Genomic DNA, 25,273 nt, shown 5'->3' with positions numbered 1-25,273 from the left:
TCGAAACAGGACACGTTTTTTTTAAAGAACCCACAAATATTTTTGCCCTACTTCGTTTTTTAATTAAATATATTTTACAGACTATATTGTATAATTATTTGCTTATGCTATTGGCGCCGGAATTTCAAACAAAAATAACTCTACTGCGAATCACTCGAACTGGAGCTTGAACTGTCGGTGGACATGACTTCGACATCATCGGGCGCTGAGGATTCTTTGTGGGCGCGTGTTTCGAGGGCCACCGAATTGCCCGAAGCGCCCATCATGTGCAATTCACCAAGATTCCAACTGAATTGATTTTGGAATGCATTGGGTACTTCGCCTCCACCGGCGCTGCTTGCGCCGCTTAAGCTACGTTGGGTATCCGATTGAATAGCACTGTTCTGGTGTGTCACAATGCCTCCATTGATATTCTGCTCTGATTTGCCCAAAAGGCCGTTGCGCATCTCAATGTCTGTGGGATATGGCCGTCGAAGGTCGCCAATGCACCAAGTCAGAGGAGCACTAACAGCATTCGCCGAGCTAATGCGGTGTGCGTATTTTATGAGTTCCTCTGATGAGACTGGTCGCCTGTTGGCTTGATTAATGCTGGCTAACTTTTGTCGTGCTTGAAATATTGCTGTAGACAATATCAATTCGGCATCCTTGAGAGATTTTTGTAGCTTTTGAATTTCCCGGTCCTAGAGAGAGTAGAAAACGTGTTAAATCAGACGCCGGCTAAATTGGTTATTTGAATATGGAGCACATACGTGAACTTCGACTTTGGCCAGTAGTTTGTCGGTTGCATCCTCGACTTTAGCTTGCTCCTCTGCCAGCTCAAACGTTCTTCTCATTTCCTCGTCTTTGGAAACTAGTAGTTCCAGCAAATCCACAAGTTCGGTGGTCGAGATTTTCTGATGGGCTTGATCGATTAGTTCTTTTGATATCATTTCCATGTCGTCAATTAATTGAAGCAGGCGATCCTTTGTGCTTAAGTGAAAGGACATGTTGGTGCAGCTCTATTTTTATCCAATGCTTTTATTATTTTCTTATTGGCTACTTTTTTAATAAAAACAAGCGAAAAATTTGCAACAATGTGACTGTGCTTCAAAATACAAAAAATAACAATTTGCTCAACAAAATATACTGAAATAAAACAAGAGATTAAGTTTTGAAAAATTTTTGTTTTGCTCTCTGCACAACAACATTTTATGTTAAGTCAAATTTAATCATGTAATTTTAAACTTTTGCGTTAAAAATAATAATGTTTTATTAAAATTATTGCATACTATATTTAAACTAACGGAATGTTGCCAGGGCGGGACAAGCCGTCGATCAGCTGTTGCGTGTTTATGCATATGTCGACCAGGGCGGCATCAACAGTTGTTGCAGCAACAAATTTAAGGAAGCAGCGATACAAATAAGTGCGTGTTTTTGTCAAATTTAAATTAAGCAATAAACATATATGGCATAATTCAAACGAAACGGACTGTTTTTCAATACACGTTTGCCAGTAATCGTTGCCGTTGTCGTCGGGATGCCAAGCAAAGAGACGTTAATTACACAAGACCGAAAAGACACTAATCCCCCACGAAAATTTTCAAAATTAATAGATATTAATGCAATTTGAATTAATTATACATATGTAGATTATTTTTGATTGATTGTGTAATGATAATTGAACCGTGACCATGTTACTGCACATAGCGATATTTGCTCTACTGCTCTTCCTATTTGTTTATTGGTAAGTGCAGCCGCACCGGATGACAAACAACATTTCTAGCTTCGTAACGCTAACGCTGCATTATCGTTTCTTCACTTAGGATATTGCCTACGGGCATTAGCTGGTATCTTGTTAATCGTTTTCGGGTTAAAGTGCGCATTGGCCGCATTTCGCTGCCCTATCTGTCGCTGAAGAATGTCCACATCAGCAAAAGCGGCTTTTCTGTCGTAAGTGACCCAATCACTCAAATGACCTGTGGTTAAACGCCCCCATAACTCACACACAGCTTTCTTTTCAATTATTTTCTTAGCAAATTGAAGAGGTCTGTCTACGTAGCAGTTTCTTTACCACAGAGGTGACTAAGCTCTTGTCCATTTATGTGAAGGACATTCGCATAAATAAAGACATACATAGCAGTCGGCAGGATGACGTCAATGAAGGTTTCTACTATGAGCCTCGCAAGAAATCCGAGGTCAGGGGTGTTCCCGACTTTCGCCAGACCAAAGTTCCCGCTAGCATCATTACATTTGCACAGTTCATGGCCGTGCATGTGAACAATATATCTGTGGTCCTCATGAACAATGACTTCGATCCAGGCTGGTTCATACATGCGACTGCCAAGGAGCTGCATCTTGATGGCAGCATTGTGCAAAATGCACGCGTTTTGCTTGTCAATGCTGCGCTAACAGAGGCGCAGGCCAAAATGTTGAGGCATTGCAATACACGACGGCAGTCCTTGGAGAATCTCAATAAAATACGTCCCTGCCTCGGCGAGGTTAGCTTCGATGTGGCATTGGATGCCTCCCTCTTTGCACATGGGCCGCTCTCCATGGATGTGAGTAACAGCTGCTGTTAACTGACTTAGTTAATAATTAACTAATCGTAAATATGTTTACCGCTCCCCCCAGACTCTAAGCCTGGTCATTAATAATTGCAAATCCGTCATACACGGCGGACTGTACGAGTTCCTCAGCGAGGCCAAGCAACGCACCCATCCGGGTGAGCAGTCCAAGCGACTGCAAAAGACCTTGACGCCAGTGGCCAGCAGCTATGACAATGATAACTATGAGAAACTGGCGCCCATCATACCAAAGAACTTCAATTTCAGCATTAAAGCAGCCACATTTTCAGCAGTCAAAGAGAACTCGCAAAACGATTTCAGTGCCAAATTGCAATTATTCACGGTATGTTGTACTTTGAGTTGTACCCAGTTTATAGTTTATGATAACCTAATTGCTTTTTTTGCTATCTAGATAACGGGTAAATTCAACTCGAAGATTGTGGACGAAAAGACGCTGTTGCCCTCGATGCTGGCGAAGCTTGTGTTTCAGCATCTAGATATTGATACCAAATATGAGAAATTGCTCTTTGTGGAACAGTTTACTATAGACTCGGTGGTAAGTGGCAGCATAATATCTCATGCTTACGCATCTTTCACCGATATTCCTTATCGCTTACAGCTGGAGAAAGACATATTCAATCTGTATGTGAAGCTCAAGACATTCCAAATCATTTACAATCACAGCGAAATCTATGATTTCGTTAATAATAATTTCCTGGCACGCCAACGTGCGAGCAGCCATCAATTGCTGCAGTTGGGCAATAAGCAATTATCCTTACCGGATAATTTGGGTGTAGAAGCTTTGACTCCTACTTCATCGCCAGCAAAGCAACGACGAGATGGGGGCGTTCTGGAATGGATCATGCAACGCATTGTGGTTAAAGGTTGTGCAGAGCTGTGGAATGTTTCGTTGCTCATGAAATTGGACGATCAACACATTGCCATGAGTGTTAGTCACACACGCTTTCTACTCGAGCAGTTTGAGGAGAAGCGCAGCACGAAGTATCGCAATAAGTTCCTCAATTTGTTGCTAAACAAACGACAATGGAGCATGGAACTGATGGTGGAAACGTTGTGGTCCAATCTGGCCAACTCCAACAATGATACCAACAATCTAAAGAAGACACATTCACCCGGCTCGCCATTTTTCCTGGGCGTCAGTCTTGTTAAGTTGTGCTCCTATGCAAACACCACCAAGTTGGACATTTCCATACACACGTTTCGCACGGAATACAGCATGCAGTTGGCTGAATTTATAGTCATGTCGATGCAATGCGTCAAGCAGTATGGAGGCCTCAGCAATAAACGAGTCAAGCAACTGCAAAAACGCCCCAGCAGTAGCTCCGGTGAGCTAACAGGCACAGCATTGCGTGTCTCGGTGAAAGTAAAAGATATTACTGCATATTTTGTGAATCATCACAATGTCTTTATGTTGTTGAGTTTCTCGGAGATCAATCTTACGCGATCACAGCATTTTACCACACTTAAGCTGGAGGAGTTCCAAATGGCAATTATGCGTTCGATGACTGCTTCAGCATTGTGCCTGACGGACTTTTCGGATGTGTTTGCCAGCTGCAAGTTGATACGCCTGGAGCATGAACTTCACCCAGAGGTGGATAATTCGCTTGGCAAGCTATCCATTCATATACCGGGCAATACGGAAGCCATCTGGAACTCGAATTTGCACATGCATCTGTTGACGCTGGTGCGCGACATGAAGGATCTGAAATTGGAGCTGGCAAAACCCACGACACCAGTGCAATTGGATGAGACGAAACCCAAACGTACGCTAATCATTGAGCTGGCAGCGGAGCGCAGCACTATTTGTGAACTGAAGCTATCGGAACGGCATGCAATACGTTTGAAGGTGGAGAATCTGTATTTCGGCAATAAGGCGCATAAAATTATCTATGCGGAGAATGTGTTTGTCAAGATCGACGATCAACACATCTTTACGGTCAAAGAGCTGAAAATGCTGTCTCGTCCACACATGGATGTGCTTACCTATGAGCGACAAAACTTTCCAGGCTTCGTGCTGCCGTCAAACAAGGTGTGGGAGGTGACAATTGGTTCGTTTAAGGCGATCTTTCCATATGACCATGACTTCTACGATGCCATCAACAACGAGCTCGTTACGCACTTCAAGTGGCTCAAACTGGTGCATAATTACAAGAAGAAACCCTTCACAGTGCACTCGCCATTGCCCAGTGATTTGATCATCCAAATTAAGGAATTCCTTCTCGAAATTAGCGATGATCCCTTCGAGGTGAAGCTGCGCGACAATTACGTGCTGCTGGTAGACGAATATCATGAGAGTTTGAAGCGCAAGGAATTGTTTGACAAGAAGATTGGCGAGCTGTGCTCCGAGCGACTGCTGATGCCCGCGGGCACCATTGAAAGCCTTTATGCGAATCTCGTCAAGAAGAACTCGGAAATCTATATACATCGCTCGAAGAAGATACGCGAAAGCGGACCGGTGCGCACACGTTTACTCGCTTGGATCATGACGGATGTGGAGATCTTGGCCATGGCCGATACCTCCATTCATGGCTATGAGAATGTGACGCGTACTATGCGGGAAATCGACTCGGAGAGTCCTTGGCCCGAGGAGGGATTGCAGTTCACGACGCTCTGGTGTCGTGGTGTCAACGTCAGCTGCTCCGAGTGGAAGTTTATGTTAAGGTGAGCTGTGAATAATTTACAATTTGTTTAAATTTTTTATTAAGTTATTTTATTCCAATTTGCAGAGACTTTCCGCAGCCAATGTTTTCTGTGAAGAGCATGCGTCTCTATGGTAACCTTTGTGGCGCTGAACAAATGGCTTCGAAGCGCGCCAAACGCGATGTTTACGTCGAAGTGGGTGAACCCTTCCAAACATATGTGGTGCAACGCAGCATGCCAACGATCAAGTTCTACCACGATTTCGACTGTGAGCTGGAGAGCTGTAGTTATGCTTTTGGACCCTGCTGGGAGCCCGTCATGGCCCAGTGTAATTTGAGCTTTGAGAAAATCTCAGCGCCATCCAAGGATCCGAGTCCAACGCTGCCATTCTGGGACAAGTTGCGTCTATTGTTGCATGGCCGTTTGACGCTGATTGCCAAGCGATTTACGGTTTTGTTGCATGCTTCTCTGGATCCCTACAACACCACCGAGGAAATGGAGCTGACGTGGAACAACTGCGGCATTGTTTGGACAAATGCCAAGATTATGTTTAAGGGTGAACTTAATGTGAGTGTGCCGCAATGCCTGTTTAACTTCTGCATCTAAACTGTGTTCTCTTTCTACAAACAGGTAACAGTGCGAACTGCGTCGCGTTACGACGATTGTCGTCTGCTGCACTTTCCTAACTTAAAGCTGACATTCAAGCTGAATTGGATTTGTATCGCAAATCCCAATGATCATCATGCTGTGATGCCCTGCGCACCCGACAAACTGCCCGAGTACTCTAGCAACCAGGTGCACGATTCGTTTCGCGCCTTTCGCTCTCTCAACCTCAATGTCTGGGCTTCGTTTGAGACGAAACCCAAGGTGGGTGAGGAGGTGGACGCAGATATACCTAGCCTTGTGTTGTATGGCAGCACTTTGCGCTGGTTCGAGAGTCTAAAGCTCATCCTGTCGGGCGTTACACGTCCCACACGTCGAGGTCCGGTCTTTAACAATGTGCGACCGCGCAAGAAGCAGCTAAGTCGACACTACAAGAAAGCCAATCTGCAGATGTGTCTGCACAAGTTCCAAGTGCACTACTTGATGTCGCATGCTTTGCACAAGGGATTTCAGCTGAATGGGCGACGTGTGTCCTTTAGTTCCGAGTATTGTCTAACTCTCAATCCGATTGACGATGGCTTGATACATCGACCACGTGCGGATTGGTCCACAGTGTACATGAATTGTGAGCTGAACGATGCAGAGATCTGGCTGAGGAGCAGTGTCACCGAGAAAATAGACAGCAGCTCTGAGAATTTGGCCAGTGCTGGCCAAAGTGTGCGCTTCTATTTTCTAAGTGTGGCAAAGGTTTCGTATGGTCGTGAGGCTTTGATACCAACACCGGCCAGCAACGCAGAAGAGGATAAAACCAAATCAACGACTCCTACACACAAGCTAGTCGTATACGATCTGAAAGGTGCATGGACCAAGAGCAATCGAGATGTGGCTTTTGCGCTATTCGATTCGTTTATGAAGTCGCAAAAGCTGAAGAACAATCTGTCCACGGAAGCAGTCAAAAGCTATCGCAAGGAGGCGCCCAATTCGGCGGTGCTCAAGCACAAGCGCAGTGATAGCACCATTACCTTGTCCAGCACCAGCAGTGAGGTGTTGCCCAGTAAGTTAAAAGATTTCCATTTGATTAGGTACTGTTCCTAATCTCATTTGTCTTGCAGTTTCCAATGCAGGCTCGATGAAGAAGGCGCCGGGTCAGGTGCATGCTACGGCGATGCTGCAGCAACTTATCGCCGAAGCAGATCACAAGTTCAATGTGTACAGCGATGATCACAGCACACAGTCCAGGGAGCTGCAGTTACAAGGACTGCAGGCCTGCTCCGTGCAGGACATCATTCATGAAAACTGGTCCATTAGTCTAGTCAACTCGCAGGTGCTGCTGAAGGGCTGCGAGACCTCAGGTTATGTCATCATCAGTGCAGCCAAAGCGGAGATATTGCAGCGTGAGCATCGACCTGTTTGGCGAGATCGTTCGCTCATCTCGAAGACCACATGGAAAGGTTTGCTCGAATGCATGCAGTACTATGCCACCGTCAGTGCAGGCGACAATGATTCGCTGCTGGAGCGCGAAATCATGTGGCTGACTGTCGATAATATTCAGGATAAAGATGAGACTCTCATCAATAATTTGCCCGATGATATTTCCATTTTGGTGGGTAGTGGACGCAGTGTGGGCGGCGTGGTGTCCGAAACAGTTGGCGCCTTTCTTAGCGATAACTCTGGCCAGGCACAGCCGGTGCAACTGCAACGCATCGTCTCGAAGTGCAAGTGTGAGTTCTTTTACGTTAGCTACGGCGATGCCATCGATCCCAACAGCATCACTGAGGTGCCGCCGCCGCCATCCGAGGAGACATTGTCGCCGTGGGAGAAACAGGATGATCCTGTGGATGCCTTTACGCTGATGCATCACGATCTGGACGTGTTCACGAACTCGCTGCAGTACGCCATGATCCTGGACATTGTCAACAATCTGCTATTGTATGTGGAGCCGCAGCGCAAGCAGGCAGCGGAGAAACTGACACGCATGCGCTTCCAACTGCAGTTGCACTCGACGGAGGATCAAAAGCGGCCCATACAAAAGAAGCAGACAGTCATCAGGAGTCTGCTGATGCAGATACGATCGCTGGAGCGGGACATTCATCTGATCAGCAAGGAGCGCATTGAGGAGGGCGACACTTTGGAGTTACGCATGGACTTTGAACGCGTCCAGCAACTGATACGTGAGAGCAAGGAGGAGCTCAATTTGCACAGCGAGGAGTTGGACATGATGTTGTTGTGCTACAAGGAAACACAGCTCTCGCAACTGAGCAAAATCTCCAATGTGCGTTCCGACAAATCGGTGACCATGGTGCGAGCCAATGAGATTTGCTTCAAGCGAGCTCAGTGGCGACTCACAGAGACGGATGGACAGATTGGTATTGCGGATTTGGTGCTGAGCGCTTTTCTCTACACAAAGAAGTCCAAGAGCGATGATTCCGTGGAGCATCTGCTGGAGTTGGGCAACATACGGATGGAGAATCTGCTGCCACGAGAAATCTATCGCGATGTGCTGCTTGCCACAGAGATACAAAAAGATATGCCTGTGGATACGCATAAGCGTGTCCTCCGCATCTTTTGTCGGGAGAAGCCGCCAGTGGGAGGCATTTCGGTCAAGGATCACTTTGAAATCAATGTGGCGCCTATTACCATAGCAATCACCAAGAAGTTCTATAGCACCATGTTGAAGTTTTGTTTCCCCGATCGCGATGCATCCGAGACTGAGGTCAGCGATGAGCTGGACGACAATGCGTCCAGTAGTTCCGCATCGTCGACCAATCTGCAGGCGAAACCCTCATCGTCGAAACGTTCAGGCAAGAGCAAGAAGAGCGCCAAGGACTCGGAGTTCTATGTGAAAATCGAAAAGGATGATGTGGAGAAGATGAAGGAGCGTGCGGAGAAGAACAAATTGTTTATCTACATCAAAATTCCCGAGGTGCCAGTGCGTGTCAGCTACAAGGGCAACAAGGAGAAGAACTTGGAAGACATCACCGACTACTCGCTGGTGATACCCACATTAGAGTATCACAATGTCACCTGGACGTGGCTCGATCTGTTGCTCGCAATGAAATCGGTGAGCAAGCGAGTCATCGTTTCTCAGGCCATCAAACAGAAGCTGCAGATCCATCGACGTCAGCCGGTGCAGTCAGCAGGAGAGCGTGCCACGCCTCAAGAGGAGGATAAGGCCAAGATGCTCTTTGGCAATCGTTTATTGGTGAGTTAAAGAAATTTAAACACTTCGAATATTTTCTAATTTCCTTTGTATTTTGTTTGCAGAACGAGAATCGCAACCAAAGAAAAGGTGGCGTCTTCAAGTTTCCCTCGAGCGGCAAGAGATCCGATTAAATTAAAGAGTTAAAAGCTGTATTTAAATTATAATATTTATTTATGCATATTTATTACGGTTATCGAAACTCGAACTCGAAATCGAACTTGCAGCAACTTAACAAGAGGGAATATCTTTTCGAGCGCTTTAATAATTATATTCTACTTGTAGTTTCACATACTTAAACAAAGACAAACATAAACATACACACACACACACGCGTAAACACATAAGTATTAACTATTATCTACATATATGTAACTCTCTAAATATAAATATGTGTCTGTCTGTCTGTCTGTGCATCTGTCTGTTGTTCTTGTTGCAAACCGCTTTAGGCAAATAAAGTGAGATAAAGTTTTGAAGTAATTGCGATTTTTACATACCAGCGCTTGATATAATTAAGACTTTAAAACACTTAAATTAATAATGACAAATCGGCTCTGCCAAAAACAAACAAATTACTTGGTCAACTGCTTCAATGGTGGCTAAAAAAGAGAAAGAAACAAATGTTTGGGGTTTGGTTAGTCTGCAAGTTATGAAGATTTATTCAACTCTCTACTCGAATAGCCAAGAGTTCCTTGAGGCACTTATCATATAATTTGTATTATCTGAAAAGCGATAGGTTTTTAAGTTGCTTCAATTAAATCTCATATGGGTATGGTCAACTGAGAAATATAATTCAATTAAAAAGTTTTTCGTTTTTTAGATAATACAAATCATATGATGTGCTCCCCCTTTGAAAACTCTGGGGCTTAGAGGTTTAAAACTCACCAGCACAAAGACGCGCTTGGGCAGCGCTCGCTGCACCAGCTCATCGAGCAGCACATTCTGGCTATCGTTCTTCTGAGGATCGGCCTTCGTGTTGTACTCCAGCGTCAGCACAGGCAGCTCCTGCCAACCCACTTGCAGTGGATACAGATTGTAGACCAACTCCTTCTCATCGTAGGCCATTATGGAAACATCCAACTGCAAAGAATAATTGTTATAGCAAACAAATAAACAATCATGTAATATACCACGCACCTGCTTGTGACCCGAGCATATAAAGTTATCGGACTTGCTGATGGACAATGTGGCAATCAGATGAAGCACATGCGTTGTGGGATTCTTCAGCACCACCTTGAAGGCCATGGGCATCTTGACAAACATCTTCTCCTCGATGGTGCAGTAAATGTTCAGCGGAGGCTCAGCAATATCAAGGCCACTGATGATAAACTTCGATTCATTCTCCTCCTTGACGCCGGGTCGTCGCCAGCGTATGCAAAACACACCAAACTTGGGTATGGTCGAAGACTGCGTTGCGTCTAGCGTGTAGACTCCCTTGATAAAGCCACGATGATGTCCCGTTGCCTGCACAGCCTCCAGTGCCTTGTTGAAGATAATGCGCATGCTCTTCGGTGCATCCTGGCCTGGAGCTGCCAAAGTAGCGCTATCCTCGACCCCACTGAGACTCAGTTTACCATCGTCAGACTGCATTGAGCCGCTCATGGGCTGCAGTGCTGCATTGTTGTTGTTGTTGATGATGGTCATGGTGGTGGGTATCTTGGCCATGAGACTCTTGCTCATGTAGCCACCAGTGGCAGCTGTTGCCGTCAGAGGTGGCGCATCGCCAATGTTGCCCGTTGCCGTTGCCTTTTGCTGGCGACTCACAAACTTGTTGGCTGCGCTCTCCTCGGACTTGGCGCGTTCGAGATCCCGAGCAGTTGTCCAATCCTGCAGCGTGGCATTTGTGCGCAGCACAATCACGCTCTCCAGCTGATCGCCAGCTCGGTACTTGTTGGTATACTTTTTGCGCTTAAAACTGTAGTTCGATTGCACTAAATTGTGATCCTGCGGAGGAATGGAAGATAAGGCAAAGCAGTATTAATATTGATTCATCGTGGCCCTGGCTTATATTAGTTCGTTTACTTAATAAATAAATAAAGAAGAAAGAAAGCATAGAGGTTAAAAAAAGTACTTTTTCCTTTGGTACTTTAATACTCTAATAATACATATTGTGCTTTATGGTATACATAATTTAAATGTATTTTCATATATACCAAACATAGCTTTCGGTATATTTCACTTCTTTCTGTTATTAATTTGGTATATTTGATCGATATACCGCTTTCACATTATTTAAGTATCATATCGTTCTTGCTTTCTTTTTTTTTTAAACTAAGCTTTTAATAATTGATCACTTACACATATAAAGAAGCTATCCAGAATCTCCACATCGTCCTCGGCCAGCACTTCCGTATTGGCGCGCAATAGAAAGTTCTCTCCTCGATAAACCTGACTCAATGGACGACGATTGAGCGTATAAAAGCGTGCACTAAACTTAAAGTCAGCCACACATTTAACACTCAACGTATCCTCTCGGGATTTACGCAACCGCGTCTCATCCAGATACTCGATTTGCACAGGCGATATAGTGGCCAGACTGTTGCTTATAACCTTAACGTGCTCCGGAGATGTCTCCGAACTGTTGGGCGTGGTGCTCTGACTGACAGTGGTGGCAATGCCACCGGCTACTGCCCCACGATCCACATCCAAGGTGTAGCTGAGTCGCTGCTGCAATTTGATTTCCGTCTCCACCAGGCTGAAGATGTAGAAAGTGGCAGTGTTACTCCCTTGGGCGGAAAGCTCTCCCACATCGATCTGGATCTGGGAGTGCAGCTTTTGCCGGCCAGTTGACACATCAGTGGTAAGAAAAACTGCAAGGAACATTAAAATTGTTAGTTTGGTAAATAAATTTAAATGAATTTATGTTTAATACTCTATGAAATTTAGTAATCTGTATTTATGATAAATTCGAGTGCATTAATAAAAATGTGTGCCGTTTTTTCTATTCATAAGTGAATCCCCCATTCTTATGGGTATAAAGAACCTTTGTTGGTTTTATAAAATCATATTTAATCCCAAATAAAACTCATTACATGGTTTTTTAACTCTACTGATACCTATATGTAGTACATAGAAACAAACCATTTCACTAAGTTCTTAATACAAAAACAAATACAATTGACCGCTTCGGGACTTGAACTCTGGTCCACAGAGAACACCGATCACACACTTTGCATTGAACCTAGCGGGTTTCCCACAAGTAACAAATGTGGAACTTCTTTTGAACACCGCACTACGATCCACGTCAAACATTTGTGGATGCCATCTGGGCAGACCTGACAAGTTCAATGTCGTGTGTAAACAGCGAGCACAGCTGTTTGGGTTCTGTTTTATATTTTTGGGGGTTGGGTTTCTGTTTGTCTCTCGTCTGTGTAACAACGCGCCAGAGCTGCGTTGACTAAGGTCAGTTACGCTGGCTTCGAGGGTCTTTGTGGAGGCTTCCAAATTCAACATATAAATAGCTGTCACAGCTGCAGCGCGGCGACATTACAACCACCGACAACTCACGATGCGGATTACACTGCTATTGCACTGCCTGCTACTCTTTGGATACGCACTGACATCGAGCTCCAACGAGATGAATTTGAAACGCATTCGTCGCGTGGTGGGCGGTCAACGGATTGAGGTAAAACTGCAACCGCACATGGTGAACATACGACGACGCGGTGACTTCCAGTGCGGAGGTTCGTTGGTGACCCCAAACTGTGTGCTCACCGCTGCCCACTGCATGCAGGAGGAGCAGCTGAAGCCATCGGATTATGTGGTACGCGGTGGCGTCTCCTATCTACGTGACTTGGACAATGCGCGCTATGTCAAGCGTATACTGTTGCCCAGTAGCTACAATCGCACCACGCTGGACAACGATGTGGCGCTGTTGCAGCTGCAGAATCCGCTTCAGGGTTTGCACATCTCAACTGTTGGCTTGGCCAGGCAGGCACCGCTGCCTGGCAGCTTTGTGCGCATCTCTGGCTGGGGACTGACGGATGAGCGTGCTCACCAGCTGCCCAATCAACTGCACAGCGTTTGGGTGCAAGTGATGTCACAGCAAAGGTGCCAACAGCTCTATCAGGGCTACAGGAATATCACAGCGAGTATGTACTGTGCCTCAGGTGTGGGTCAAAAGGATGCTTGTGACGCAGACTCAGGCGGACCGGCTGTGAATGGCGATGGTCAGCTGGTGGGCATTGTGTCCTGGGGAAAGGCGAATCGCTGTGCGCACAAGGACAGTCCGGGTGTCTACACCAGCGTGGCGCAGCTCTACGATTGGATAGTGAACAACATGGACCGATATTGCTACTAGGATTAGGAGTTGAAGTCGTAGCATAAAATGGGAGTTTAAGTAAACTTCTGTGTCAGTATTAAAGGCAGAATTAAGCTAAGGCTACAGTTGAAAGAGTGGCGCACAATAAATAGTTTAAATTTATATAAAAAATTGTTTTCATATTTAACATTCTATTCTTAGAAAGCACAAAAAGTTTTCTAACAAATTTAGCGCACCCAAATTCTAGTTTAAAATTTAGGTGGAAAATTACTTATTTTTAAGGTGAGAAGTATCTGATTTGGTAGTTCCAACTAGCTAAGATTCAAGATCAAAAGAACATCATCTTCGATGACATTCTTTGGTTTTTCGTTGGGTGTAAGAACTAAGCCAAAGTTAAATTTGTTTTGGCCTCAGTCTATGACTATATTTAGCCATTGTTGACGCAGTGCAGCACGTCATTTGGTAGGCAAGGCCCCCATGTTTAAGCAATTCCCAACTCTATTATGATCGCAGTTATTTGCACAAATGTTTTAGTGCCAAAATTGCGAAATGCTAAAGCATAAAAGCGTAGCCAAGGTTGAGTCCGCATACATTTCACTACTAAGATGCGTTGCCACTGGTTATGTCTACTATTTTTCGTGCTGCTGCTCGATCAGCTAGCTCGACAGTCCGAGGCACAGAGGACGAGGCGTCGCTCCAATAGCAATGAGGTGACATCACGCACCAGCACGAGCACTCGAAGATCGGCGGTGCAGTCGCGCATTGTCAGCGGCACTTCCAGCTCGAGTTCGAGCAATCGTCGCAATCGACGAAGCCGCAGCGGCAGACGCAAGAGGAGCCTCAATAGCAGGAGCAGCCGCAACAGGAGCCGAAGCGGAAGGAGCTCTCGCAATCGCAATCGTAGAAGCAGTAGCTCCTCTTCCTCTACCTCCTCCCCGAGCAGCGTCTCGTCGCGCATCGTCGACAACAGCGTCCAGGCTCGCATCGTTGACGGATCCTCGACGTCCATCAGCAAAATGCCTTACCTGGTGCAAGTGCATCGTGGCTCCGATGCTCTGTGCGGTGGCTCACTCATTGAAACCAATTGGGTGCTCACTGCTGGTCACTGTGTCCATGGCTACAGTGCCTCCGATTTCTATGTGGTTGCCGGCACCTCGACGCTCAATGGCACGGATGGTGTCTCGTCTAGTGTTAGCTACGCTGCTGTGGCGCCAAAATTCACCACCAAGAAGATGAACATGGATGCTGCGCTACTCAAGCTGGACACAGCTTTGTCGGGCACGAATGTGGCAACCATTTCCTTGGCCACTCACCGTCCTAGGGCGGGAGCTTCCTTGCTCATTGGTGGTTGGGGTGCCACCAAAGAGGGCGGTAGTGCGGTGAAGCAGCTGAGATCCACCCGAGTTACGGTCGTCAGACAGAGCAAATGCAAGAAGGACTACAAAGGTTCGTCGGCCATCACAAAGTACATGTTCTGTGCCGGTGGCAATCACAAGGACACCTGCAGTGGCGACTCTGGTGGCTCGGTGGTTAAGAATAAGAAACTCTTTGGCATCACTTCCTTTGGCTTGGGCTGTGCCAGAGCCAACTATCCGGGTGTCTACACTAATGTGGCCGCCATACGTAGTTGGGTCAACACAACTATTGCTGATAATTCGTAAAGTTTGCGTACAGTTGTTGTTAAAAGCTACTTTTATGAAGCGCGAGAGATTGCAGTTAATTAATTATTGATAATTCCTAAAGTCACCTCACTACAGATTGCAGTTTCGTAAATAACATTAAAAAATATTAATATGTTGATCGAGTTTTCTTGTAAAGCAGAAAGCCATATAAGTCTGGCATTTTCAAGAAAATCAACTTGACAATGAAGATTGAAAGACTTTAACGGAAAAAACCATGTCAGACTTCAAAAGGAACTACGATCTAATTTGAATGTCTAACTCTTTATATAAGATAGCGTAGGTATTATAGCTTGTTTACAAAAGGAAATGTATATGGCAAGCAAAAGTAGACAAAGGAAGGCTTGCATCAGTAGGGTCCTAAGTTCTTTGGTTGACAATCTGGTTCTTATGGTACTTTATGGTATATTTTGAATGCAGTAGTATATCGATATACCAAATATATGTTTAGGTTTAAAGAGAAAAGGCTGTCCCTAGGATGCACGGAGCATAGACCTGTAGAGGTCCGTAGCTGTACTGGTATAATACCAAATATAAAATATTTATCTTAAAGTCTTGCTTTTGTTGAAAATGGGTAGCGAGTATTTCACAGTCGAGCACACTCGACTGTACCATTTCGTACTCGTTGAATTTTAAGTACATTCAGTTCAATAGCTGGAAAAAGGAGAAATCGGATGGCAATACCGGACATATGTACAATGCTGACTACCGAATCTGTTTCTACTATTTTAATGTTTACTTCCCACATGCAAACACTTTAAGTAATTATAAGAGAGCATTTGTTAACAAGTAGATAAAAAATTAACTTAAATTCAATACAGTTATCTTTGAGAATTCTCTTAAATTACAAATCAAATAAATAGTTAATTTCTTGTTGTTAAGTCAACACAAACTCGCTAGAGTTTTCGACCGAAAACAATTGTGTAAATGTTGATGTGAAGTTCCGCTCAGATTTAAAATTCAAGTTCCAACGATGCTATAAAAGCCAAGCGTTATTCCGGAATATCATCAAAGGCTTCCTGTTTCCCATTATGTCTGCATATCGTACTCTGCTCTTAACTCTGTGCTTGGCCAGTGTGTGCTTTGCTTATAACATCACAGATCACATAGATCCTCGCATTATTGGCGGCCATGTGACGAGCATCAACGAGCTCAAGTACCTTGTGCAAGTGTCCACTAGTAATACGATCTGTGGCGGATCTTTGATCACAACCCGTTGGGTAATCTCAGCGGCGCATTGCGTGTACAATGCCAATCTCGATGACTTGAAAGTCATTGGCGGCACATCCAAACAGGGCGATACAACGAATGGCGTAGTACGTAGAGTCAATATGGTGGCCACACCAAAGGAATTCAGCATCAAGACGCTGAACATGGATGTGTCCGCGTTATATTTGGATTCAGACATGACGGGCACCAATGTGGAGACTATAAAATTGGCCTCACAATCAGTGCCAGCTGGCCAACTCGTTAAGGTTTCAGGCTGGGGCGCCACCTCAAAGACATCCTCCGAAACAGCATTGTATGTGCACAGCGTCATCATGCCCATGTGGTCCAACGCAGCCTGTCGCGCCGCCTATCGTGGCAAGCAGCACATCACGCGCTCCATGGTCTGCGCATCAGTGCCGAACAAACGCGACTCCTGCGATGGCGACTCCGGTGGTCCCATGGTCTATCATGGCGAACTTGTGGGCATTGTGTCCTATGGCTACGCTTGTGCCACAAGCTTGCCTGGTGTCTACACCAGTGTTCCTGTTGTGCGGCGTTGGTTCTACGAGATTGTCAAATACTATTCCTAAGTCAACATAAGTGTAGCCTAATCTCTGCTTTAAGTCACCATAAATTAGTTTAATGTGTCACAACTCATCGCAGCTATAGTGAACACTCCAAATTATGTAAGCTTGCTTTTCTGAAAGTCTTTTATGTGTAAAGCTAATGTATCCCTTGTAAAACAAAGTAAAGATAAATAAACTAAATCTCAAGTAAACATGAAAACTTTAAAAATAAACTAAACTGATCAAAGGATCACAGCTGGTGAATTCCGAAATATAGATTCTTTTAGTTAGAGTGATCGATCGCTAGTTGTTTAAGTTATTCATTCATAACTTTTTGAAAGTAATATTTCTTTCATTTCCATAAATGGCTTAAAATGTAACGTAGTTAACATTGTGCAAATCTAAAATAAACTAGATATACATATGTATGTATGTTATATTCAGAAATTCAATCCCAAAATGCTCTACATTTTATAATCTTGGAGATTAGAGAGATGGCTATTAGACTTAATAGATATTCACATTGCTTTTACTTAAGAATTTTAAAGCAATATGTTGTCTAAACCACAAATCGCTAAGTATACCGAAAGGAACGTTATAAAAATCTATAATAGTCGAGCTATGCGATTCTTCTAATACTTAATTTCTGAGATTAAGGATTACGATTATAAGTTATGTAAATTACTCTTTAATACTGATTTTCCAAGTAATACTTTAACTTCTTAAAGAAAACAAATATAGCAAATAAGAAAATTGAATACGCTACTTAAGCATTTTATCGAGTATCTACTGTATGTCTTATCTATCTGCAATTAGGCTAGGAATGTTGCAGCTTGGTGCTATATAAGCGCACATTTCCATATTACTCGCTAAAGTCTTTTGCCTGTCATGTGGATACTTTACTTAACCGGCTTTCTGGCGTTTGTCCAGCTGCAGCAAAGCGCAGCCTTTGAAGTCAACAGTCGCATAATTGGAGGTCAAACGGTGTCTGTGGCTGATTATCCGTATCTGGTGAATCTGCAACGTGGCAATAGCATGCGATGTGGCGGCCAACTCATCTCGCCCAGCTGCGTGCTCACTGCTGCCCACTGCTTGGAAGGTAATCTTCAGGTTTCGAATTTATTTGTGCACGCCCAGCAACAGTGTTTGTCCGACACGAGTTCACCTCCGCATGTGCGACAAGCTTGGTATGCTTTGGTGCCTCCTAGTTATGGGCGTCTAGGCCTCGACTCGGACTTGGCCATCATTAGGCTGCGACAGCCCTTCGACATTTCCAGCAATGCGAGCACAATTGCGTTGGATTACAATGAACTTCCAGCGGACGCGAATCTCACCGTCCTAGGCTGGGGAACGACACGTCGCAGATGCTGCAACTGGAATCAATGTCTCCATGGAACTCATGTAAGCCTGTTGAAACGATTTGAGTGCTTGGATCGTTTGCATCATTTCAGTCACTTCACTGACAACATGTTTTGCGCCTTGGGCAAGAAGAACCGCGACGTGTGTCTGGGCGACGGAGGAGGTCCTGTTGTCCATGCAGGACGTCTTGTTGGCGTTGTCTCCTGGGACAAAGGATGTGGCTCTGGTATTCCTAGCGTTTATACGCGCATCAGTAGCTTGGAAATGACGGTGTTCCTTAAGAGTCGCATAGCAACGCACTGCTAATGAACTACGATAAGGATATTATCCTTCTCCATATATTATCTTTAAATTTTAAACGACTTTTTAGTCAATTATTTGAATCTTAAGTTAAAAACTTTACGATAAGGATATTATCCTTCTCCATATATTATTTTTAAATTTTAAACGACTTTTTAGTCAATTATTTGTATCTTAAATTCAAAACTCATATTTTTGCTTTAAATTTGCACATTTCATTCCTTTTTTGTCGCTTCTAAGTTTCTGCCAATTTAATCGTTACTTTTCCTTAAAGCATCAAAGTTTCTTTTATGTTAAGAAAATAAAATATAAATATATATTCGATATAAATGCTAACGGATCTTTTTTTAACTGCGACTAATCAATGGTAACTTCGCTTACAATTCTTTAAGTCTTCTTTTATGTGATTTACTGATTTTATTTTATATTCGTTTTGGTCTATCAAAATAATTGTAATCATTATCACTCGTTCATCCTCATTTCTTTATTTCCATTATCAACTCCAATTGTAATATCAGATTACTAATATGCATAAAAAATATATTCCATGGAAATAGTTTGTTGCAATTACAGATTGTTATTGACACAAAGCGTTCAATAAATTGGTTTAATAATTTAAAATTACTGCACAGATTGCAATTCGTTTTTTTTGCATTTTAGTTTGGACACGTCATGAGCTGGTTATGGTTGTGTTGGCTGCTTGGCGTCGGACACTTCTTCGAACTCAATGCTGCTGACGGACAACGCATTGTTGGTGGCCAGGAGACGACGATTGGTCAGGTTCCCTACTTGGTGTACTTGCGTCAGAGTGGCAACTTTATCTGCGGCGGATCACTTCTCACGCCCAACTCCGTGCTGAGTGCAGCACATTGTGTGCATGGTGCTCAGGCCAAGGATTACACTGCCCATGCGGGTGCCAGTCGCCTGGACGAAGTTGCTCCCGTCGTGCGTAACGTGGCCGAGTTTCACATCGCACCCGATTACGCTCCGAGTAATTTTGACATGGATGTGGCCATACTGCAGTTGGCATCGCCAGCTGCTCTCTCCGCTGGTCAAGTGGCCACCATTTCCCTTTGTCGCACGCCTGCCGCCAATAATGCCTTTGTTCGCATCAGCGGTTGGGGCGTCACTCGTGAAAATGGTCGTGATCCTGCGGTACAGGTGCGCACCACAACTGTCCGTGTGCTGCCCCAGCTGGAGTGTCAACTGGCCTATGCTGGCCAGGCACAGCTCAGTGATTCGATGGTCTGTGCAGCCATTCGCGGTATTCGAGACTCCTGCTCGGGTGACTCGGGTGGTCCTTTGGTCTATCGTGGCCAACTCTGCGGCATTGTCTCGTGGGGATTCGGTTGTGCGCGAGCTGCTTATCCGGGTGTCTACACCAGCGTAGCGAGTCCTCGAGTCAAGAGTTTCATTGAACAAACGCTCAGAAAGTTGCAGGGTTAATGGCTGAAAATTACAGCTCGGTTTTGTTTTCTAAATCATTCCACTTATTCGTTTATAGCTTAATAACATTTTGAAATATATATGTCATCAATGATACAATATCTCATTTACATTATTTATTTTTTCAAGCATTATAATAATTGTTGGACTTAGCGGCGTATTATTAAACATTTTACGAGTCATTGACTTTGCATATAAAAATGAGTATTTAAATTTTGGTCTGCATCATCGAACGTTGTGTGAACTTATAGTCAATAATGATGATATGAGTGTTATCGAATAGCGGACACCCTGTAGAAAATGGTACTGAAACACTTATTCAAAAATATTATATTCCTATCCAATTGGTTAGCTACTTTATTTTTCTTTAATAAGGGAAAACTGTATATTACGTTTAGCTTAAACCATATATATTTGATCTAGACGCTATATTATTTTCTTGAAAACATATTCAAGCTTAGCAAAACGAATCTCTTCCGTTTACTCAAAAATCATGCCATGCCATGCATTGTATTTAAGTTCTGATGAAGAATAGTTTTCGTACTTAAATAAAAATACGAAATCGAGCAAAACTCGCATCACCTAGTGAGTTATCAAATACAACATTTAAATTAGAAAAATCATCCCAAGAACTCATATGACTGTGACTTTCTTGTGTGCATGATTACAGGGTATACCGAGGCGGGAGTTATTAACGTATTCACTATTGACAAGGTCAAAAACCGTCAAATAGTCGATCAAATTCATCAGTCGTATTGTACATTATAGTTTTCGTTTCTGTTATTGATGCTGTTACACTTTCGATGGGCCACAAGCGATAGTAAAACAAAACGAATGATTACAAATAATGATTATTTGCACAATAAAACAATATTATAATTATTTCCTCAACTGTGCCCAGCGGTCCACATATAAAGTCGAGAGCAAACAAACGCGCGAGCCGTGTCGGAACTCGAATCGCTTGAATAGGAGTTGTTCAAATTGTATTCCATACTATATACTCTAGCATAGTATACTACTCTATTTGCACAAGTGATCGTGATCGTATAGGAAACGCGTCAGGCAGGCAGGCGGATAAAGAAAATATAACCAAATATTTGGCATTATGTGCGACGACAACAAGTGTAAAAAAAAACATCAATTGTTTGGTGCTCTGCTCTGTTGATTGTTGAAACCAATGCAAACGGTGCGGCTGCCTCTGGTTGTGCTGCTGCTGTTACTCCTGCTCCGGCCAATCTCTGGCAAGGCCATCGCCAGCACTAACGACGCAGGTGCTCGCATTGTGGGCGGCACTCTGGTGGACATCGGCTCTGTGCCCTATTTGATCAATTTGCGCGTCGGTGGCGCCTTCATTTGTGGCGGCTCGCTGGTCACTCCGACGCATGTTGTGACCGCAGCTCACTGTGTCAAGGGTGTCTCTGCTTCCCGGTTAGAGGTGGTGGGCGGTGCCACATTACTAACGGATGCCACTGGCGTAAAGCGCGGTGTAGCCAAGGTTTATACGCCCAAAGCGTATAACATACAAACACTGCACTCGGATGTTGCTGTGCTGAAGTTGAAGTCACCACTGCAAGGCAACAACATTGCCACAATTGGGCTGTGCAACTCCAGCTGGAAGGTGGGCGAACTGATCAAGGTCTCTGGCTGGGGACAGATCACCGAGAGCAACAAACGAGTCTCGCAGCATGTACGCAGCGTTGAAGTGGCGCTCATCTCACGCAAGAATTGCATAAGTCAGTACAGACTGCGTGGCACAATTAGCACAAGCATGTTTTGTGCCTCGATGCCGGGCAAGGATGCCTGCGATGGCGATTCGGGCGGACCAGCTGTCTACCAGGGCCAACTGTGCGGCATTGTGTCGTGGGGCATCGGCTGTGCACGACGCAATTCCCCAGGTGTTTATACAAGTGTCAAGACTGTTCGAAGTTTCATAGATAAGGCTTTAAACCTCTAGACTCTAGACCGCATAAACAACTTGTTCATTAAGCTTAATTTAAGCCAGGGTCGAAACCTAGTTTTGGGAATCTTAATATAAATGAGCCATGTTAAGATCTAAAACATTTAAGTTATGTACAGCATGAACTAAAATTCTTCAAAGCAGAGTTTGATTTGGAAATAAATATTAAACCTTAGGTAGTAACTTTTTTAAGTCGTTATTGAGACAAGGCTCAACTCTAAATCTTGCCAAGAACCCAATCTTAGTATAAAATTCGGATTCTATCACATAACTCGAACTAAATCAGAACGGTTCAAGGTTTGCAATGGTGATAGAAATCGGATTATAATTAAAATGCAGTGCGATTCCACTTACCGCTATTGCGCAGCTCCACGGGCACGCTGATGTGTACGCCCACATTCTGCAGATAGACATTATACGGATTGCTAATTGTGCTCACAACTGGATAGTATTCATTGACCAGCATTGTTGTCGTGGTTGTTGTAGACGTTGATGTTGTTGTGCTGACTGGAGCATCGTTCACTCCATGGCCAAGGTTCGTTTGCGTGCTCAAATGGAAACTGCAATGGAAATGCAACAGACCGTTAAATGATACGCCAGCTAATAATAATAATAAATGCTTTTAGGGCTTCCTGTACGAAGCGTTTTGACCTACGTGGGCGCAATGTAGCAAATTGGATTGATTGTCACATTGTCATCAAGATCGCGACTCCGCGTGTGATGCCGAAACGGTTGGCGTGTATAGTTGGCGCTGCACGTGAGTAGTGCACCAATTTGATCGGTGCCCATGTACGCCTCCAAGCGCACAATGCGCAGCTGGGTGTTCTCGTTGAACTGATGCGCCTCTGTGCTGCACAGCAGCTGATAGTAACAGCCCGGTTCCAAGCGCATGTTTTTTTCGTACGTCTTCAGCTCAAGTTTACCGGCTTGTTGACTCTGCCGCAATTGCAGTAGATTTGCAAAACACATGTATTTGAGTGCCTCCAGCTTGTAGCTATTTTGCGGATTGCTCGCATCGGCGAGCAGCACATGGAAGTTGCGTATGCGCAGTGGCACATCGGTGAGCACGCTGTGCATAATTGGAAATAATTAATAAACTTATCTGACTGTAATTAGACAGTATTGGCAACTCACCGCACTATCAAATGAAGTTGCAGCACATCGTGGTTGTTCAATTGCACTTGTTGGAATGTTGCACAAAGCTCTAGCACATCGCTGACCTTGTCCAAATCAATTTGAATCGGCGACTTGACGCCAGCCAACGCACTGCTCCACAACGCTTGTAGTTCGGGTGTCAGTTGAGTTTGCGGCATTGGTGGCACGCTTTGAAAGACTTGCCACAGATTTTCCAGCAGCAGTACGCGTTCCTTTTGATCACCATGATGACGCAGCGACAATGCCTCAATGCTGCAGGCGACGTAGTCTGCAACAGAGGCGGAAAGTAGCGCGCAACGAAGTGTTTTCAACAACACATCGCTAAAGATCGTGGACCACTTCTCCTCACGGTAATCCGGCAGCATTAGTGAGTATAAACTATTCATTCCAGAATCAAATTATTAGTAAGAATTATTAATAATAAAGGAGTTACTCACGTCAGGGCTTTGGCATGATCGCCACTTAACAGATACTCCTCGGCCATGTCAATAGCGAGTTTCTTGCGAAACCTTAAACACTTGTAGATCTTAAACTGCGCCATAGCCTGACTTAACAGCGCGATAATCGCTGCCGAGTGGTTGAAGTTGCGCTCCAGCTCACAGAGCTGCACATTCATCTGCTGCTCGGCCACTGGGTCACCTGTTTTGACGGCGCGTATGCCAAAGAACTCAGTGTATAAATTGGACTGTGATTGACTGGCATCAGTAGTATTGAGGCTTTCATTTAAAAGCGTTGCGCTGGCCTGCTGAGCGGCTTCGCGACGCTTTATCACATACTCGGCGGCTTTCTGGTAATAGATACCCGGATGCTGGATCTGCAGTGCTGGCAAACCATTCTTGATGGCCTCACAGAACAGTTCAGCAAAGATGGAGTGCCTGTAACAGACAATTCGAGTATATCAACTAAAGTACGCTTCATAATTGAATTCAATATGCGACTTCTTACTGCGTACTTAGCCAGGCGTGATGCTCAAAGGCCAAATCCTTGAAGCCCACGCGACTTTTGTACTTCTCAACGTGGTTGATGAACTGATTGATGGAATCTCGGGGAGTTTTCAGCTTAAACATTAGTCGACACATTTTGTAATTGAGAAAGCCAGCAACCGTTTTGATTTCCATGCAATTGGCATCATTAATTCGTATCTCATCCAAGTTGGCATATGCCTGGAAATAGTGTCTGAGGCAGAAGTAGTGAAATAAAGATTAGTTTGCTATTGTCAATTATCAATATCACTTACTTTTGTGCTGTGCTAAAGTCCTGGCGCATCTCAGCCACAAAACCCAGCTTGAATTGATGCCTAATCTTGAGAATTGTGTGCGCTGCCGACAACTGGTCCCGATGCGTTCGAATGCGCTTCGACATGAGGGCATAGTAAGACTGTGCCATGTCTAGGAAAGCCGACTCCAGTCGCAACGTGTAGCCCATTAAGTGCTCCGTGTGCGGCAAAATGAACAACATTTTGCTGGTAATCCCACAGGCTGTCGTCAAGCTAGCAGCACGTTCAGCTGCCAACATATCCTCACCTGGCGGTAATGGTGCCGCCTTCTGCAGCAGTACTAGACATAGCCTAGTGTTGCGCTCCTGCAGAGCATTCTTCAGAGCCTGCACAATTGCAGCGCATTGCACTTGTTTCTCGGTCCACTGACTATCATTCCATTCAATGTCCTGGAAGAGTACTACCACCGACGGCAACACATGCAGATGCTTCAGCATCCAATTGCGCTTTAGTATGCCCTTCGGATGGTACCATTCATAGGAAACCCGTTTGGGCTTCGCCACCGGGAATTCGTAGTTTGGAGGGAGTAGTTTATATTGCACAGCCGCACGATCACGCTCCCGTTCAGCAGGTTTGCGTTGCAGAGTTCCACTAAAGGCATCCCAAATGGATTTATGGACACTTTGACGAGCGATATCCAAGCCACAGAAACCAATTAGCGGTTGTGGTATCACGAGCAGCTCTGACGGCAGCGCAGTGCCATCAATCGTCATAGTTTTGTTCGTGTAAAGGAAGTTACTGGTCTCCCGAACACACACTTCTAACAATCTGAGTACTTTGGGCAGTGCGAACTATGAGTATGGAATTCAGTTACCTTATAATATGTTAGTTTATGTTTGTTAACCGATTTGGGCTGAATTTGTTAAATTTTCAAGTATTACGGTAAATAAACACCGCCCCTAAAAAATGCAATGTGCAATCAGCTGTAGTCCTGTGTTACCACAGATTCATTTTAATAAAATAATTCACTTTGACAAAATACACCAGCAGTGAGCTTGACTTAATTTCGTACGCCCATCCCTGGATGATTTATATACTTTGTGGTATATTCAAAAATTC

General features: G+C 44.4%; 8 protein-coding genes across 8 annotated transcripts; 6 read left to right on the top strand and 2 right to left on the bottom strand.

The window, feature by feature from the left end:
* Positions 1-25: 25 nt before the first annotated feature.
* LOC117571503 (mediator of RNA polymerase II transcription subunit 4) lies at positions 26-1,102 on the bottom strand. The gene is made up of 2 exons (XM_034253671.2): positions 750-1,102; positions 26-680 (listed from the first exon to the last, which is right to left on the bottom strand). The coding sequence occupies exons 1-2, from the start codon at positions 984-986 to the stop codon at positions 141-143; spliced, it is 777 nt and encodes a 258-aa protein (XP_034109562.1). The 5' UTR covers positions 987-1,102; the 3' UTR covers positions 26-140.
* A 93-nt stretch (positions 1,103-1,195) lies between these two features.
* Positions 1,196-9,486, top strand: LOC117567717 (protein KIAA0100). The gene is made up of 11 exons (XM_034247876.2): positions 1,196-1,403; positions 1,629-1,723; positions 1,803-1,929; positions 2,013-2,537; positions 2,611-2,886; positions 2,956-3,099; positions 3,163-5,225; positions 5,291-5,771; positions 5,835-6,861; positions 6,920-9,009; positions 9,072-9,486. Exons 2-11 carry the CDS (start codon positions 1,671-1,673, stop codon positions 9,138-9,140), a joined length of 6,855 nt encoding a protein of 2,284 aa, XP_034103767.1. The 5' UTR covers positions 1,196-1,403; positions 1,629-1,670; the 3' UTR covers positions 9,141-9,486.
* Positions 9,156-25,225, bottom strand: LOC117567718 (trafficking protein particle complex subunit 11). The gene is made up of 10 exons (XM_034247877.2): positions 24,176-25,225; positions 23,884-24,114; positions 23,376-23,813; positions 22,918-23,316; positions 22,439-22,852; positions 22,138-22,343; positions 11,305-11,816; positions 10,144-10,950; positions 9,892-10,086; positions 9,156-9,605 (listed from the first exon to the last, which is right to left on the bottom strand). Exons 1-10 carry the CDS (start codon positions 24,925-24,927, stop codon positions 9,579-9,581), a joined length of 3,981 nt encoding a protein of 1,326 aa, XP_034103768.1. The 5' UTR covers positions 24,928-25,225; the 3' UTR covers positions 9,156-9,578.
* Positions 12,504-13,306, top strand: LOC117570868 (trypsin alpha-3). The gene has a single exon (XM_034252760.2). It carries the CDS (start codon positions 12,515-12,517, stop codon positions 13,304-13,306), a length of 792 nt encoding a protein of 263 aa, XP_034108651.1. The 5' UTR covers positions 12,504-12,514.
* Positions 13,873-14,928, top strand: LOC117570874 (uncharacterized). Its single transcript, XM_034252767.1, has one exon. The coding sequence runs from the start codon at positions 13,873-13,875 to the stop codon at positions 14,926-14,928; it is 1,056 nt and encodes a 351-aa protein (XP_034108658.1).
* On the top strand, positions 15,752-16,923 carry LOC117570888 (seminase). Its single transcript, XM_034252785.2, has one exon. The coding sequence runs from the start codon at positions 15,978-15,980 to the stop codon at positions 16,743-16,745; it is 768 nt and encodes a 255-aa protein (XP_034108676.1). The 5' UTR covers positions 15,752-15,977; the 3' UTR covers positions 16,746-16,923.
* LOC117567723 (trypsin alpha-3) lies at positions 18,606-19,932 on the top strand. Its single transcript, XM_034247885.2, has one exon. It carries the CDS (start codon positions 19,053-19,055, stop codon positions 19,824-19,826), a length of 774 nt encoding a protein of 257 aa, XP_034103776.1. The 5' UTR covers positions 18,606-19,052; the 3' UTR covers positions 19,827-19,932.
* LOC117567722 (trypsin alpha-3) lies at positions 20,818-21,939 on the top strand. Its single transcript, XM_034247884.2, has one exon. The coding sequence runs from the start codon at positions 21,004-21,006 to the stop codon at positions 21,778-21,780; it is 777 nt and encodes a 258-aa protein (XP_034103775.1). The 5' UTR covers positions 20,818-21,003; the 3' UTR covers positions 21,781-21,939.
* Positions 25,226-25,273: the final 48 nt, after the last annotated feature.

Source organism: Drosophila albomicans, chromosome 3, assembly GCF_009650485.2.
Source record: "Drosophila albomicans strain 15112-1751.03 chromosome 3, ASM965048v2, whole genome shotgun sequence".
Taxonomy (NCBI): Eukaryota; Metazoa; Arthropoda; class Insecta; order Diptera; family Drosophilidae; genus Drosophila; species Drosophila albomicans.
The sequence above is the reverse complement of the archived record's forward strand: the minus strand, read 5'-3'. Positions and strand labels throughout refer to the sequence as shown.

What these genes read in the sequence shown, in the direction of transcription:
- LOC117571503 (XM_034253671.2), bottom strand. Translation starts at nt 986, where the DNA reads ATGTCCTTTCACTTAAGCACAAAGGATCGCCTGCTTCAATTAATTGAC. An exon ending in TGGCCAAAGTCGAAGTTCAC is followed by an intron (nt 681 to 749) that starts GTATGTGCTCCA and finishes TACTCTCTCTAG; the next exon opens with GACCGGGAAATTCAAAAGCT.
- LOC117567717 (XM_034247876.2), top strand. Translation starts at nt 1,671, where the DNA reads ATGTTACTGCACATAGCGATATTTGCTCTACTGCTCTTCCTATTTGTT. An exon ending in AGTTTACTATAGACTCGGTG is followed by an intron (nt 3,100 to 3,162) that starts GTAAGTGGCAGC and finishes TATCGCTTACAG; the next exon opens with CTGGAGAAAGACATATTCAA. An exon ending in TGTTTAAGGGTGAACTTAAT is followed by an intron (nt 5,772 to 5,834) that starts GTGAGTGTGCCG and finishes TTCTACAAACAG; the next exon opens with GTAACAGTGCGAACTGCGTC.
- LOC117570868 (XM_034252760.2), top strand. Translation starts at nt 12,515, where the DNA reads ATGCGGATTACACTGCTATTGCACTGCCTGCTACTCTTTGGATACGCA.
- LOC117570874 (XM_034252767.1), top strand. Translation starts at nt 13,873, where the DNA reads ATGCGTTGCCACTGGTTATGTCTACTATTTTTCGTGCTGCTGCTCGAT.
- LOC117570888 (XM_034252785.2), top strand. Translation starts at nt 15,978, where the DNA reads ATGTCTGCATATCGTACTCTGCTCTTAACTCTGTGCTTGGCCAGTGTG.
- LOC117567723 (XM_034247885.2), top strand. Translation starts at nt 19,053, where the DNA reads ATGAGCTGGTTATGGTTGTGTTGGCTGCTTGGCGTCGGACACTTCTTC.
- LOC117567722 (XM_034247884.2), top strand. Translation starts at nt 21,004, where the DNA reads ATGCAAACGGTGCGGCTGCCTCTGGTTGTGCTGCTGCTGTTACTCCTG.
- LOC117567718 (XM_034247877.2), bottom strand. Translation starts at nt 24,927, where the DNA reads ATGACGATTGATGGCACTGCGCTGCCGTCAGAGCTGCTCGTGATACCA. An exon ending in GATCATGCCAAAGCCCTGAC is followed by an intron (nt 23,317 to 23,375) that starts GTGAGTAACTCC and finishes TGGAATGAATAG; the next exon opens with TTTATACTCACTAATGCTGC. An exon ending in CCAAGCGCGTCTTTGTGCTG is followed by an intron (nt 9,606 to 9,891) that starts GTGAGTTTTAAA and finishes TCTCTTTTTTAG; the next exon opens with CCACCATTGAAGCAGTTGAC.